General features: G+C 40.2%; 1 protein-coding gene across 1 annotated transcript; it reads right to left on the bottom strand.

Moving 5' to 3' along the window:
• Positions 1 to 12,855: 12,855 nt before the first annotated feature.
• Positions 12,856 to 13,803, bottom strand: LOC147473365 (uncharacterized). Its single transcript, XM_086587563.1, has one exon. It carries the CDS (start codon positions 13,801 to 13,803, stop codon positions 12,856 to 12,858), a length of 948 nt encoding a protein of 315 aa, XP_086443689.1.
• Between the last annotated feature and the right edge of the window lie 1,172 nt (positions 13,804 to 14,975).

Below are 14,975 nucleotides of genomic sequence, written 5' to 3'. Positions count from 1 at the left end.
CCTATGATGAAACTAATACCTCATAAGACGTGTTATAGAGCCAAAATGAGACAAAAGAACTGCAAAATGAGACTTCCTGGAACACTTGCGAAAGAGTGCCATAAAGTCAAACTGTGAAAAGTCAACGATCAACGATCAAAGCCATAGTCAACGGTCATAGTGAAGTCGAGGGTCCAAAAACTCAAAAGCTCAGGAAACACTCCATGGCTTCAAGAATCCATGACTAAACCCTTTGTCAGACAAGGACTAAGCCACAAAACCCTAAACCCTAGCCTAGATCATATAAGCTAGATCTAAGATGAACAACTTCCAAACCCGAAAACCCCACTTTCTACACCAACAGAATCCAAAACGCATGACGAAATGCATCTACGTGTGACTTTGCATTAGAATAAATGCAAAACACTTGATTGATTGAATGAATGCAAAACACTTGACTGAATACACTTACGTGTGAGCTTGCATTATAATGAATGCAAAACAGTTGACTGATTGAATGAACGTACCTACAAGCGAGCTTGCGTTAGAAAGTATGCAAAACACTTGATTGAATGTACCTATGCGTGAGCTTGCGTTAGAAAGTATGCAAAACACTTGATTGAATGTACCTACGCGTGAGCTTGCATTATAATGAATGCAAAACACCTGATAGATTGATTGATTGTAGAAAAGTCATGTTCTTATCGCCTTTTCAGGATACAGCCCTATTATGGAACTAATACCTCAAAAGACGCGTTATAGAGACAAAATGAGAGAAAAGGACTGCAAAATGGGACTTCCTGGAACACTTGCGAAAGAGTGCCATAAAGTCAAACTATGAAAAGTCAACGGTCAACGATCAAAGCCATAGTCTACGGTCATAGTGAACTCGAGGGTCCAAAAACTCAAAAGCTCAGGAAACACTCCAAGGCTTCAAGAATCAATGACTAAACCCTTTGTCCGACAAGGACTAAGCCACCGAACCCTAAACCCTAGCCTAGATCATATAAGTTAGATCTAAGATGAACAACTTCCAAACCCGAAAACCCCACTTTCTACACCAACAGAATGCAAAACACATGACTAAATGCATCTACGTGTGAGTTTGCATTAGAATGAATGCAAAACACTTGATTGATTGAATGAATGCAAAACACTTGACTGAATACACTTACGTGTGAGCTTGCATTACAATGAATGTAAAACAATTGACTGATTGAATGAACGTACCTACAAGCGAGCTTGCGTTAGAAAGAATGCAAAACACTTGATTGAATGTACCTATGCGCGAGCTTGCATTATATAGAATGCAAAACACCTGATAGATTGATTGATTGTAGAAAACTCATGTTCTTATCGCCTTTTCAGGATACAGCCTAATTATAGAACTAATACCTCAAAAGACGTGTTATAGAGCCAAAATGAGACAAAAGGACTGCTGTCACAGCCCGAATTTCTAAACAATAACAAAGTGAATATTTGAGATAAAGAAAATCTCAAACATCACTAGGTTCACTTGTTTAAAAACCCAGACTATGATGACAGGATACTACACATACAAAACCCTAACAGCCATGTCATAAAAGAATCAACTTAAATAACAAAAATCCCAACAATTATCCGCAATTTCTTTATTAAGATAACATCCTTCCAAATAAAACATCAAACAAACTCTCCAAATAAATTCCTCACTACCATGTTCTCATGCAATGAAAAAGATAAACTACGTTATTACATTCTTCCAACAAAGAATCAGACCTAAAAGAAAACTAACGGACCGCTCTAGGCACGAATCCCAATCACACGCCGCGGTTCCACTGCCTTCCACCTATGTTCCCAAGAACACACCCACGTTGCCAAAACAAAGCAAACATGGGTCAGCAAATTGAATTTGCTGGTATGAGTCGTCTAAATACATATAAACATTTCAAACTTTACTTATCCAACTAACGCTTTAAATCTATTATAACCTAATCATTCTCAGCTTGGAAGACAGGTAGTTCCGTCATCTCAACCGGCATAGTTTCTTCCCAAGCAAAACTTCCATTTTATTAACTCATTCTAATAACTCCTTTTAATATCTAAATAATTGAATTACACTTACCGATGTCCACCGCTGTATAAGGGTAGGACCGCGTCCCTACACAAAATATTATTAAGTCCTACCCTCCTGCAAAAGAAAGTTAGAACTTGTATATATAACATATGTAGATATTCTATATGTATTCAAAGGTAAACCCAAGCACACTCGTATAAACAAATCCATTTCTCTTATCAATTAATCAATTACTTTTCTTGTACACCCACCCTTTAGTACCTACTCCACCATTTGCACTCCACACATTTGCCAAATCACACATTCCTGTGTGCCTCTCTCCCACCAAATACCACAATATCATAGCCATCTCTGGGCTTTCATACACATATTTCACAACCTCTTTGGGCACAAAACTCAGGTCATTCATGGCACATTCAATGAACACCTTAGGTCATTCCCGCCACATTCAAGGAATACTTATCACATCACTAACGGGCCATTCATGGCAGATTCAATGAATGCCCTGGGTCATTCCTGCCACATTCAAGGAATACCCAATCCTACATTCCCGTACACTCAAGGAATACAACTAACCCGCAAGGCAAATACCTTAGTTCCTCTTTAGGGCAGTCTACTACAATCTGGTCATTCATGGCACATTCAATGAATACCCGGGTCATTCATGGCACATTCAATGAATACCCTTATATAACGCTAACGGGCCATTTATGGCACATTCAATAAATGCCCACCTAACATATGACATCATCAGACAAGCACATGGTAGACAGAGATTGAATGGGTACAGAGCAAGTCAGAGGGGAAAGGGCCGAAACAAGATGCTATTAGATTAGGATGGAATGGGTATATATACTGGATATGGCGAACGAGAAACGAGAAGATTTTTGAAAATAAACAGGTACTTTCTTCTCAGGTGGTGAGTAGAATATTAACAGATGTTAGAACGAAGCTGCAATCTATGGAGATAAAGATGGGTGATGGACCTGAGAAGGAACGGTTCAGTGAAATGTGGAATGTCAGTGTGAAGTCGCGAGTGAAGAAGATGAAGAAGTACTGTAAGTGGGCCAGAACTGAAGAGGGAATAGAAAATTTAAACACAGACGGTACTCTACAGGGGTCGGTAGGTGGATGGGCTACGGTTTTGAGAAATGAACAGGGCGAAGTTCGGTTAGCAAGTAAAGGCAGGTCCAATAAGCGGACCATAGCCTTAATAGAGTTACAAGGCATTGAACAAGGGCTGAAAATGGCGATTTTGCAGGGAATTAGGAAAATAAGAGTGCAAACGGACTCAGCAAATGTTATTGCATTCTTCAAAGTTGGAACGAAATACCCATGGCAAACAGAACAGTTGATGAGGAGCATTAACCAGATGAGAGAGGAACTAGAAGTATTCAGTATTACTCATGTATATAGAGAAGCTAATAAACTTGCAGATGCACTGGCAAGTAATATTCCAACAGTTAGCTATATAGAATTAGTGCCTAGTTCATTTTCGGAGGATGTAAAGAAAATAATATATGATGATGCAGTAGGCAAACTATACATATGAATGTAACAAGCTAATTATTCTATTTTAATGAAAAGGGGTAGGGGACCTCTATAAAAAACTCGCTTGCCCATCAAAAAAAAAAAAGAAGCTTGCAATATAACTAAATAATCCTTTCAAAAGAGCTTGAGTTTTGTTAATGGGGGCTTCTAAGGGGTGATTTTTTATCCTTAGAGGCATTTTAGTCTTTTTACATAAAATTAGGAAAAACATGCAAAAAACAGACGAGTTTAGGGTTACAGAGGGCGAGAATCCTAGCACACCAACTGGGAGTGTTGGGAAATCATCATCAGACAACTCAGAGTTTGAGGTTGATAGTTTTGAGAGTGAGATAAAGGCACAATATGGAGAGGGGTCTGTGGAGAAATATAGAAGGAAGATGCGGGAGGAGTTTCAAACAGATCTGAAAAGGCGGGAGGAAAGGGAAGAATCACCAAAGAGTCTAACAACAAGCCAAATGAATGAGCTGCTTAGAGAGGCCAAGGGACTTCTGGAGGTGGTATAAAGGAGGAGACTCTGGATCTTGTGGCCAAGAGGGGTGCGCAGATGGAAGAAGATTTATCCGATGAGAATGAAGCATTGAAGGCCGTAGATCTACCAGCTGGAGAGGGAGAAGTGACACGGTCTGAAAAAACTAGATCTGAAACAACTGGGATCTCAGGCGAAGAAGGAAAGCTGGTAGACTACTATCAGAAAAAGCTTAATGAGGTATTTGGAGGTGTAAACAATGAAGATATGCCTAAGGGGGTCACAACTAACAAAACTGAAGAAGAACTGATTCAAGAGGCAAAAGAATTTGTTGGTGGTCTGCCGGATACATGAGTGAAGATGGCAAAATCTTGCGATTCGGGTGATCCAAAAAACGAACCGGAAAAGAGGCAAACTTCCCCGAACGCGAGACAAAAAGGTTAGCGGTGATTTCAAAACCAAGTATCCGGGGATCCATGTGTGATGATAGACTTGATTCGGGGCAGCAAAACGAGAGTCTTCAACCGATAACGGCTCCAAAAAGTAGGGGGAAAAGGAATACCCTGATGCCACGAATGATGAGGGTCATGATATTGATCATGGTGGCCGCATGAAGGCTACCACAAATACGCACCACCAAAACAAGCAAAGAGGTTATGGGCAGATGTAATTGGGCGTAAGGCAGTTGGGAAGGAGAATCTAGAGTTCATCAAACCAACAATGGTAGATGGGAAAGCATCAGTACACATCAAGTCTAACCAGTTTGAAAGCATCAAGAAGAAATATGAGAAGATGGTTGTTGGAAGTTTTCGTTTCTGAAGAAACCGGGTTTCGCTTTCTCACGAAGAAGTTGTTACCCGAACCTGGAAACTAAAGAACAAGTTCTCAATGAAAACTTATGGGGACACAATGTACACTTTTGAGTTTGAATCTGAAGAAGATAGAGAAGCAGTACTTGACACAGGAAGTTTTCACATAGCAAGCCAACTTTTTGTAGTGCGGCCATGGAAGCTAATTGTGGAAGCAGAATCAAAAGACCTAAAGACAATCCCTATATGGGTTATTTTGAAGAACTACCCATTGGAGATGTGGAATAAGAGGGGATTCAGTCAAGTTGTCAGCGCTATAGGGATACCAAGTTGTCAGAGGATTGGGCTTGAGATATCTGTGGCAAGCAAAGAAACTGATAAAGAGTATACAAGACATGAAAGCAGAACTTAATTATCTCTCCCTAGTACTTTTGTATAAGGAAACAAAAAACATAATAGATGCAATGGCTGTAAAAGAACCTACTATGAGGTTTATAGTTATTATACCTAGTTCATTTGCTGAGGATGTAAGGAAAAACTGCATATAAAGATGCAAAGGATGGGTACGAATGTAACAACCAAATAATTTCTTTTTTTAATGAAAAGGGGTAGGGGACCTCTATAAAAACCTCACTTACCGATCAAAAAAAAAAAAAAAAAAAAAAAAAAACAAGTCCAAGATAATGAGGAAAATAATGAGGCGGTACAGAGCAGAAAACCAGAGGATAGGAAAGAAACACAAGTGGCTTCGAGGATTGCTGGAGTTAGTGATGATGGAGGGTTCATATTCAAGAAAGTCACTATGACTTCGAGTGCTGAGAAGAGCAAAATGGCGTCTCCTACAATAGTGGATCTGAATGAAACATCCAAACAAGATTTGGAAGGTGAAGAGACGGTAATAGGGAGCTCTAAACAATGCAGACTCAGAGGAACAAGGTAATGAGATTGTTCAAGAAGAGGAGGAGAAGAGGGTTACTTGGGCAAATATGCTGAACAGGAAAGTTGTTTGTCAAGAGTCACTAACCCACGCACCTCTACGTGATTGATTGATGGCAAAGCTAGTGATTCATCCGAAATCGAATCTAATTTGCAAAAATCAAGGAAAAATTTGAGAATGTGATAGTGGGTAGCTTTGTTGGCAAGAAACTCAGTTTTTCTTATGTAAATGAGATGGTGGCAAGGACTTGAGGTCAAGAATCACTTTCTAATGAAGCCTTATGGAGACAACATGTTTATGTTTCATAAGCAATGAGGATGATAGGCGACAGATCGACATTGGGTCGCTCCATATTGCGAGTCATCTTTTTAAAATCGTGCCATGGAAACTCTTTGTAGAATCGGAGACGAGAGAGCTGAAGACAATCCCTATTTGGGTGATCATGAAATTTTTTTCAATGGAGACGTGGACAAAGGAAGGGTTTAGCCAAGTGGCAAGTTCTGTTGGAAACCCATTGTTTTCAGACAAACCCAAGGAGAATATGTCAAGAACATCTTATGCCAGAGTTTGTATTGAAATAAAAACGGACTGCAGGTATCCGGAGAGTGTGCCTGTTGTACTTGACCAAAGGAGAGCTTTTGAAGTTAAATTTGAGTATAATTGGAGGCCTGCCGAATGTTCTAATTGTCAAGTGTTTGAGCATACAGACACTAAAAAGGAAATTGATTCAAAACAAGGGGTGTGGATTCAGAAGAAACAAGATAATGATGCTGAGAAAAAAACTGCTGCTAAGGGCAAGGAAAAGGTTGGGGCGGATGAGAAAACAGAAAATGAAGAAGAGGAGATAGCTAAGCCTATACAAGTACAAGATCATATAGAGGAGAGTATGAAAAGAGCTGATGGGTCGCAAGAAGAGCAAACAGTCCAAGAAGATAAAAATGAGTGCTGGGAAACACCATCACGGAGGCATACTATAAGAGCACGAGAAGATCATCATGTGCAAGCGGGGGCTGAAAGGCGTAGTGAAACCAGTATGATAAAAGAGATCGCAGGGGTAAGTCCTAAGGCGAATAAATATAGAACTATTCCTTCTAGAACGAATCTAGGTGCTAGTGGTTCGGGGAGCAAGAACAGAAGTCAGAAAGTGGAAGAACCCTTGAGTTCACTTTTATCGTTGACTATGGCTTTGATCGTTGACCGTTGACTATTGACAATTTGACTTCTTCGCATTTTTCCACAGTTATTCCGTGATGACCCTTTTAGGGTCCTTTTGTCTCCTTTTGGCTCTATAACACGTCTTTTGATGTATTAGTTCTAGAATAGGGTTGTATCCGGAAAAGCGGTAAGAACATGAGTTTTCTACAATCAATCAATCAATCCGGTGTTTTTCATTCATTATAGTGCAAGCTCAAACGTAGGTGCATTTAATCTTGTGTTTTGCATTCTTTCTAACGCAAACTCGCTTGTAGGTACTTTCATTCAATCAATCGAGTGTTTTTCATTCGTTTTAATGCAAGTTCACACGTAAGTGTATTCTATCAAGTGTTTCACATACATTCAATCAATCAAGTGTTTTGCATTTATTCTAATGCAAACTCCCACGTAGATGCATTTAGTCAAGTGTTTTGTATTTTGTCAGTGTATAAAGTAAGGTTATAGGGTTTCGAAGTTGTTCATCTTAGATCTAACTTATATGATCTAGGCTAGGGTTTAGGGTTTAGAGGCTTAGTCCTTTTCTTACGAAGGGTTTAGTCATTGATCCTTGAAGCCTTGGTGTGTTTCCTATGCTTTTTAGTTGTTGGGCCCTCGAGTTGACTATAGCTTTGATCGTTGACCGTTGACTTTTGACAGTTTTACTTTTTGGCACTTTTTCCCAGTTTTTCCATGATGTCCCTTTTAGGGTCCTTTTGTCTCCTTTTGGCTCTATAAGTGCCTTTTGATGTATTAGTTCCAAATTAGGGCTGTATCAGGAAAAGGCGATAAGAACATGAGTTTTCTACAATCAATCAATCAATCCGGTGTTTTGCATTCATTATATTGCAAGCTCACACGTAGGTGCATTCAATCTTGTGTTTTGCATTCTTTCTAACGCAAGCTCGCTTGTAAGTACGTTCATTCAATCAATCGAATGTTTTTCATTCATTCTAATGCAAGCTAACACGTAAGTGTTATCCATCAAGTGTTTCGCATACAATTAATCAATTAAGTGTTTTGCATTCATCCTAGTGCAAACTCCCACACAGATACATTTAGTCAAGTATTTTATATTCTGTCGGTGTATAAAGTGGGGTTATATGGTTTGGAAGTTGTTCATCTTAGATCTAACTTATATGATCTAGGCTAGCGTTTAGGGTTTAGAGGCTTTAGTCCTTGTCTTACAAAGGGCTTCGTCATTGATCCTTGACGCCTTGGAGTGTTTCCTGTGCTTTTGGGTTTTTGATCCCTTGAGTTCACTTTTATCGTTGACTATGGCTTTGATCGTTGACCGTTGACTTTTGACAATTTGACTTTTTGACATTTTTCCACAATTATTCCGTGATGTCCCTTTTAGGGTCCTTTTGTCTCCTTTTGGCTCTATAACACGCCTTTTGATGTATTGGTTCCAGAATAGGAAAAATGCCAAATTCAAGAGAAATTAGGGATCCGGCAGCCGCAAGTCACCAAACACCAGCTAGGGCACGCAATGAGGGAAATGAATTTGAGATCAACACACCCATGAGTGAGGATGAGGCAATGGAGTATTACAAGGCTGTCCTCATCAAGAAGTATGGGGTCGGTTCGCTTGAGCGATTGAGGCAGAGAATCGATAAAATCGAAACCAGATCTGTCGCGAATTTAGAATCCAACAATGAAGGCCTCAAGATTAAAAAGGAGGCATTGGATGTTGTTCTAAATCACTATGAAGGCAATGGTGCTGACCAAAAGGGTGTAGCTTCATCTGATGAGGAAGAAGATCTAACTGCTGAACAAGGGTGGTTGAAAAGAATGAACCAGATGAACACAAGTGGGGATGAGCAGACCGCAATTTTGCCACTGGCAAGCATGAACTTCGCGGCAAGTAAAGGTATGGGCATGGATTCAGGGAAAGAAGATGCAATCTTTGAATATCGAGTGATGCAAACTCGAACATTCATGCCGAACGAAAAAGGTGGGGATGACTCGACCATTGTTACTCGACTGGTGCAAGATTGTGATGCTGATATGCAAAGTAGAGGGGCTGGTACTCGTTCACCTCTTGATGTTGTGCAAAGTCGCGGAATTGAAGTCGAGAAGACGAAACCAGATGAACTACCAGCAGCAATGAATGGTAAAGGTCAAGCCGGGAGATCAGAAGAACTTCGAACTGTAGCGATAGGGACAATCACTCAGAGACTGCTGCTGCATTACATTACGCATCAAAACAAGTCCGGGGAGAAGCATCAAGCATCGAATGACGCTACATCATTGGCAGAGATGCTTGGCAGCAATGTAATAGATGCTAGAAATACAAATAAAGAACCAATGCGACTGAAGAGTTTATGGGTAGATGTTATGGGAAAGAAGTCAAGAGGGAAGTGCAAAGACTATCGCATTCCTACTACAGCCTATAGTAAACGGTAAGCCAGCTTATACATGTAACAAGCTTAACAGCTTCGAGTACAACAAAAAATTCGAAAACTTAGTTGTTGGGTATTTTGTTGGAAAAAGGTTGAATTATAATTATGTGAAGGATGTTGTTAGTAGAATCTGGGGAAGAAGAAATTTTGTAATGAAGCCTTATGGGGATGCAATGTATACTTTCAAATTTGAAAATGATGAAGAGAGGCAATCTATATTAGACATTGGGTCCTTTCATATTGCCAGCCACTTGTTTGTAGTGAGGCCTTGGAAAACTTTTGTTGAGGCAGAAGCTAGGGAGCTTTGTACCATTCCAATTTGGGTGGTTGTTAAAGGTTTGCCAATGGAGATGTGGAATAAAGATGGCTTTAGCCAAGTAGGGAGTGCATTCGGTATACCTATGTTCACAGACAGGCTAACTGAGAATATGTCAAGAACAAACTATGCACGAGTATGTGTCGAGATTGACACTGATTGCCCGTATCCAGAAGACGTACCAGTGATACTTGATCAAAGGAGAGCATACAATGTGTCCTTTGAATATAATTGGAAACCACCGGGTTAACTCGGGTTGCAAAAGTCTTTGGCCACTCTGATCATAAAATGTCCAAAAGAGGACACAATGAATACTAAAGAAAGTGTGGTTACGAAGAGATATGTGATGGGAAGAAGGAAGAAGGGAAGGGAGTGACAGAGTAGCAACAAACTCAATAACTTCGACATCGAAAAACGAGGAGTAAATCGAGAACAATGAAGTTCAAAGAAGTACACATCGTTGAAGATGAAAGTGGGTTGAAGTCACCCAAGAGGAAGCGTAGGTGTAAGGAATAGCGAAAGTACAAATGAGATTGGAGAAGATGGTGGGAAGCGCCACCTAGGAGGCATATGATCGAACAAGAGCAGAGAGAGAAGATCGCGGATCGCCGAGACATCGGATACGATGGCGAAAGGAGAGCATGAACCAAGGAAGAGCACCGTGTAACCAACAAGGGGCACAATTATGGATGGCAGCAAATATCTTGGGGGTGTCGAGAGATAGCGAATGGGGCAAGAAGATCTAAAGGGGCTAGCCAGTTTTTTTAGTTTCTTTTTATAGCAAATGTATCTATTGTGAGCATATTATTATGATTCCTAGTTCATTATTCGCCGAGGATGAAAGGAAAACTAGCATATGAAGATGCAAATGATGTTTAAGAATGTAACGACCAAATAATTTCTTTTTATTGAAAGGGGTAGGGACCTCTATAAAAACCTCGCTATCAATAAAAAAAAATCAAAGCCATAGTCAACGATAAAAGTGAACTTCGAGGGCCCGAAACTCAAAAGCACGAAAACACTCTAAGCCTTGAGGGTTTAATCCTTGAAACCTTGGAGTGTTTCCTGTGCTTTTGAGTTTTTGGGCCCTCGAGTTCACTTTTATCGTTGACTATGCTTTGATCTTTTTTTTTTTGATTGATAAGTGAGGTTTTTATAGAGGTCCCCTACCCCTTTTCAATAAAAAGAAATTATTTGGTCGTTACATTCTTAAACATCATTTGCATCTTCATATGCTAGTTTTCCTTTCATCCTCAGCGAATGAACTAGGAATCATAATAATGATGCTCACAATAGATACATTTGCTATAAAAAGAAACTAAAAAACACTGGCTAGCCCTTTAGGATCTTCTTGCCCCATTCCGCTATCTCTCTGGACACCCCCGCATATTTGCTGCAATCCATAATTGTGCCCTTGTTGGTTACAAAAAAGCCTTCCTTGGTTCCTCGCTCTCCTTTCCAGCCATCGTATTCGATGTCTCAAAGAAGTCACAGCCTTCTTCAGACGCTTTGTCCTGATCATATGCCTCCTAGGTGGCATTTCCCAGCCATCCTCTCCAATATCATTTGTACTCGCCTGTTCCTTACACCTCTGCTTCCTACTGGGTGACTTCCACCCACTTTCATCTTCAACAGTGTGTACTTCCTGAACTTCCTTGTTCTCTGATTGTACTCCCTTGAGTTTCTCAGTGTTTCTAATTTGAATAGAAATGCACGAGTTGAGAGCCCGCTGCGAATGGGGATCGAATGTGTCGATCGGCCCTAAGGAGACAAATGCCGGAGATTATAGAGCAAGCGTAAGATGTCGGTCAATGGGGATTGGACAAAGTAGTGTGGACTGCCACATTGCATGGAGATTTCGCGACTTAAAGAAACCTATCAAAGTATCGAGAAAGCGGCAATCTCGCGGACAAAAAACGGTATGGTATCCTAACAAAATCCCACGCCATTCTTTTATCACACGGATGTTTGTTTCAAGAAGGGATAAAACGCTGGTTAAGATGAAGAAGCGATGGTGCCGAATCTGTTGTATCGCTTATTTGTGGACGTATGAGGAAACAGAGCGCCATCTATTCTATTTAATGCTCGCTCGCGACAAAGATGTGTGGAACGAAATGCTTCAAAGAATTGATACCGTAGAACGGGGTGGCGAATGGGAGGATGAGCTGGAATGGGTGTTGGGTCTATGCATAGGAAAGGGATGTCAAAAAGATGCGGTTAGACTATGTATAAATGCGTTCTTCTCGGGTCTGAATGAGCTTAAATGCGAAATTTTTCAAAACAAATACCGCGTTGGCGAAGCGAGTGGTTCAACCGATTGTCAAGGACGAAAGATTAAAGGCCGAAAGTATTGAACCGAAGATGGATGAGGGGCCCGATAGAATGAGATTTATGGAACAAAGGGAACCTTGATGTCCAAGTCGAACAAATGAAACTATAAGGTGTAAATGGGAAAGGTCGGACCAAGGTATCACGCTGTTTAACTCGATGGTAATACCGCAAGGCATTACCTTGGTGGGTGGGCAAGCAGATGGTACAAGACCATGAAGGGATTTGTTTATGCAGCAACAAAAGGGAGATCGGCTTAGTTCTATTGGTCTCATTGAACCGAAGGGGTATACAAGGGGTTAAGGCGCACACAGCAAGCAATGATGCAAATGTAATAGAAGCAAGAACATATTCAACCAACGTCATCTCGATCATAAAAAACCGGAGTAAAGTCCCTTGGTAAGCAAGGAAACTGTTGGCAGATATGTTAGCAATAATAGACAATTTGGATATGTTTGAGATTAAGCATACTTATAGGGAATGTAAAAAGTTAGCAGATGCTTTAGCTTGTAATATTCCGTCTGTTAGTTTCATAGAAGTTACCCCTAGCTCGTTTTCTGAGGATATAAAGAAAATTGTATACGATGATGTTAGGGGAAAAACTTATATTCGATTGTAACTCTCAAAATTTTATTTCATTATTAATGAGAAGGGGTAGGGGACCCCATTAACAATCTCGCTTGCTGATAAAAAAAAAAAAAAAAAAAAAAACAATTATTATTATTATTATTATTATTATTATTTTTTTTTTAGATAAGCAGGGTTTTTGAAGAGGTCCCTTACCCCTTTTCATAAAATTAATAAATAAATGAGCTTATTACATTCTTGCATATTTCTTTCCTATAGCATCCTCAAATACAATTTTCTTAACATCTTCAGAGAATGAACTGGGTACTATTTCTATACATCTAATAGCAGGAATGTTGGCAGCTAGTGCATCTGCCAACTTATTAGCCTCTCTGTATACATGAATAATTGAAAACTCTTCAAGCTTCCCTACATATCTGTGTATCTCATCCATTGTGTGTTTTGCCTGCCATGGGTACTGTTTGCGGTCCCTCATAAATGAAACAACATTGCTTGAGTCCGTTTGGGCTTTTATCTTCCTTATGTCATGGGCTTCTGCCAGCTTCAGTCTATTCATTAATCCCTGTAGCTCAATTATCGCAATGTTTTTATTCTCTGTTCTCCCATGCGCTGCTGCCATTACCCCTCCTCTGGAATTTCTTATCGCAGCAATTGCCATCCTCCATTTCATGCTTTGCAATGTCCCATCAGTATTCAAGATACAAACATCTTCTCTATCCCTCTCCCATCTGCACCACTTTGTCTGATTCCTCTCAAGTTCTATCTCTAAGCTCCATATCTCTTGAAGTCGTGCTCTGTTCGGTCCTTCCTTCATTCTGTATTGACATGATCGAAGCTTTTTCTTTGTATCGTTCAATACAGCTTGTACTATGTGTTCTGCTGGTGCTTGCTTGTTGTGAAATACCCTTCGGTTTCTTTCCTGCCATACCTCATATATGAAACCATTAAAGATCAGCCTCAGCGCATCTTTATCACATCCCTTTCCTAATGCTTTCTCGATCACCCATTCAACCTCTTCTCTCCATGTCTGACTTGTTTGTTTGTTATACCCTGCACTAACTAGCAGCCTTTGCCATATTTGCTCTGAATATGTACACTGAAAAAACAAATGGTGCACTGTTTCCTTTTCCCGCCAACAGAAAATACAAATGTCTGTATTCACTACCTTCCTCTCCATCAGTACATATAAGCCCACCCCTTATTGCTAACCACGCTATAAATGAGTGTCTTGGTATTCTATTTGAGTACCAGACAATTCCATGCCACTTACTGTTCATTCTCGCGCTCCTCAAGTTGTTGTACGTGTCCTTTAACTTGAAATCTCCGTTCACTGTGGCTGACCATATCACTCGATCATCTTCTCTACCCAGACTCACCACCTCCTCCATTTGGAGTATTACATCAGGCAAGTGCACTCTAATATTATGGGGTACACTCCACTGCCTATTCTCTATCATGTTTGCAACTGTGGAGTTAATATTGCATGTTGAGTCATAAAGTAGAGATTGTGGAAAGAACTTCTTCAGTATACCTGTTGGATGCCACGGGTCCAACCAGAATTTAGTCACTTCCGTTCCCTATTTGATGAATTGCAATGGCAGCAGCTTGTTCTCTATCCTTCAAAAGGTTTCTCCACACCCATGAACAGTCACTGGGTATTTTCAATTGCCAAAAATTCCTCCCCTTGATCAGATTCCTCTTCACCCACTCTACCCATAGTGTCTCCTTATTGCTGATAATGCTCCATATGTGTTTGAAGTTAGCTGCATGATTTAAAGTACTGATATTCCTGATGCCTAATCCACCTTCTTCATACGGGTAACATATATCCTCCCAGCCAAGTAATGCATGAGATGTATTGCCATCAGGTCCATTCCATAAGAAATTCCTTAACAGCTTATTGATATCATCAATTGTCTTCTGAGGTAGCACAAATGACGAAAACCAATAAGTACTAAGATTGTTCAGCACCGCTTTTATCAGTTGCAATCTTCCCGCGTATGACAGTGCTTTCCCTTTCCAACTTTGTATCCTCTTGCTCACCTTCTCTATTAATGGGCCGCAATCCTTGGCTGTGAGCCTAGTGGTTATCAAAGGCAGCCCTAAGTATTTGACTGGCAACCTCCCTTTTGTAAACTGAATAACTCCCTAAATCTGTTCACATTTATCTTTATTCATCCCTGCAAAGAATATATTACTTTTCTCCATGTTTACCTGTAGTCCAGTGCTCTGTTTAACTTTCCGCAACACATCATTTAGACTCTGGGCTGTCTGAACATCTCCATGCATAAATGCTATCAGATCATCTGCAAATGACAGGTGTGTAATAATAGGATTTTTGCATTTGTA

The sequence above is a fragment of the Coptis chinensis genome, unplaced genomic scaffold (genome assembly GCF_015680905.1).
Source record: "Coptis chinensis isolate HL-2020 unplaced genomic scaffold, ASM1568090v1 utg270_pilon_pilon, whole genome shotgun sequence".
Taxonomy (NCBI): Eukaryota; Viridiplantae; Streptophyta; class Magnoliopsida; order Ranunculales; family Ranunculaceae; genus Coptis; species Coptis chinensis.
This window is presented reverse-complemented; position numbering and strand designations above follow the sequence as displayed.

What these genes read in the sequence shown, in the direction of transcription:
- LOC147473365 (XM_086587563.1), bottom strand. Translation starts at nt 13,803, where the DNA reads ATGGAGAGGAAGGTAGTGAATACAGACATTTGTATTTTCTGTTGGCGG.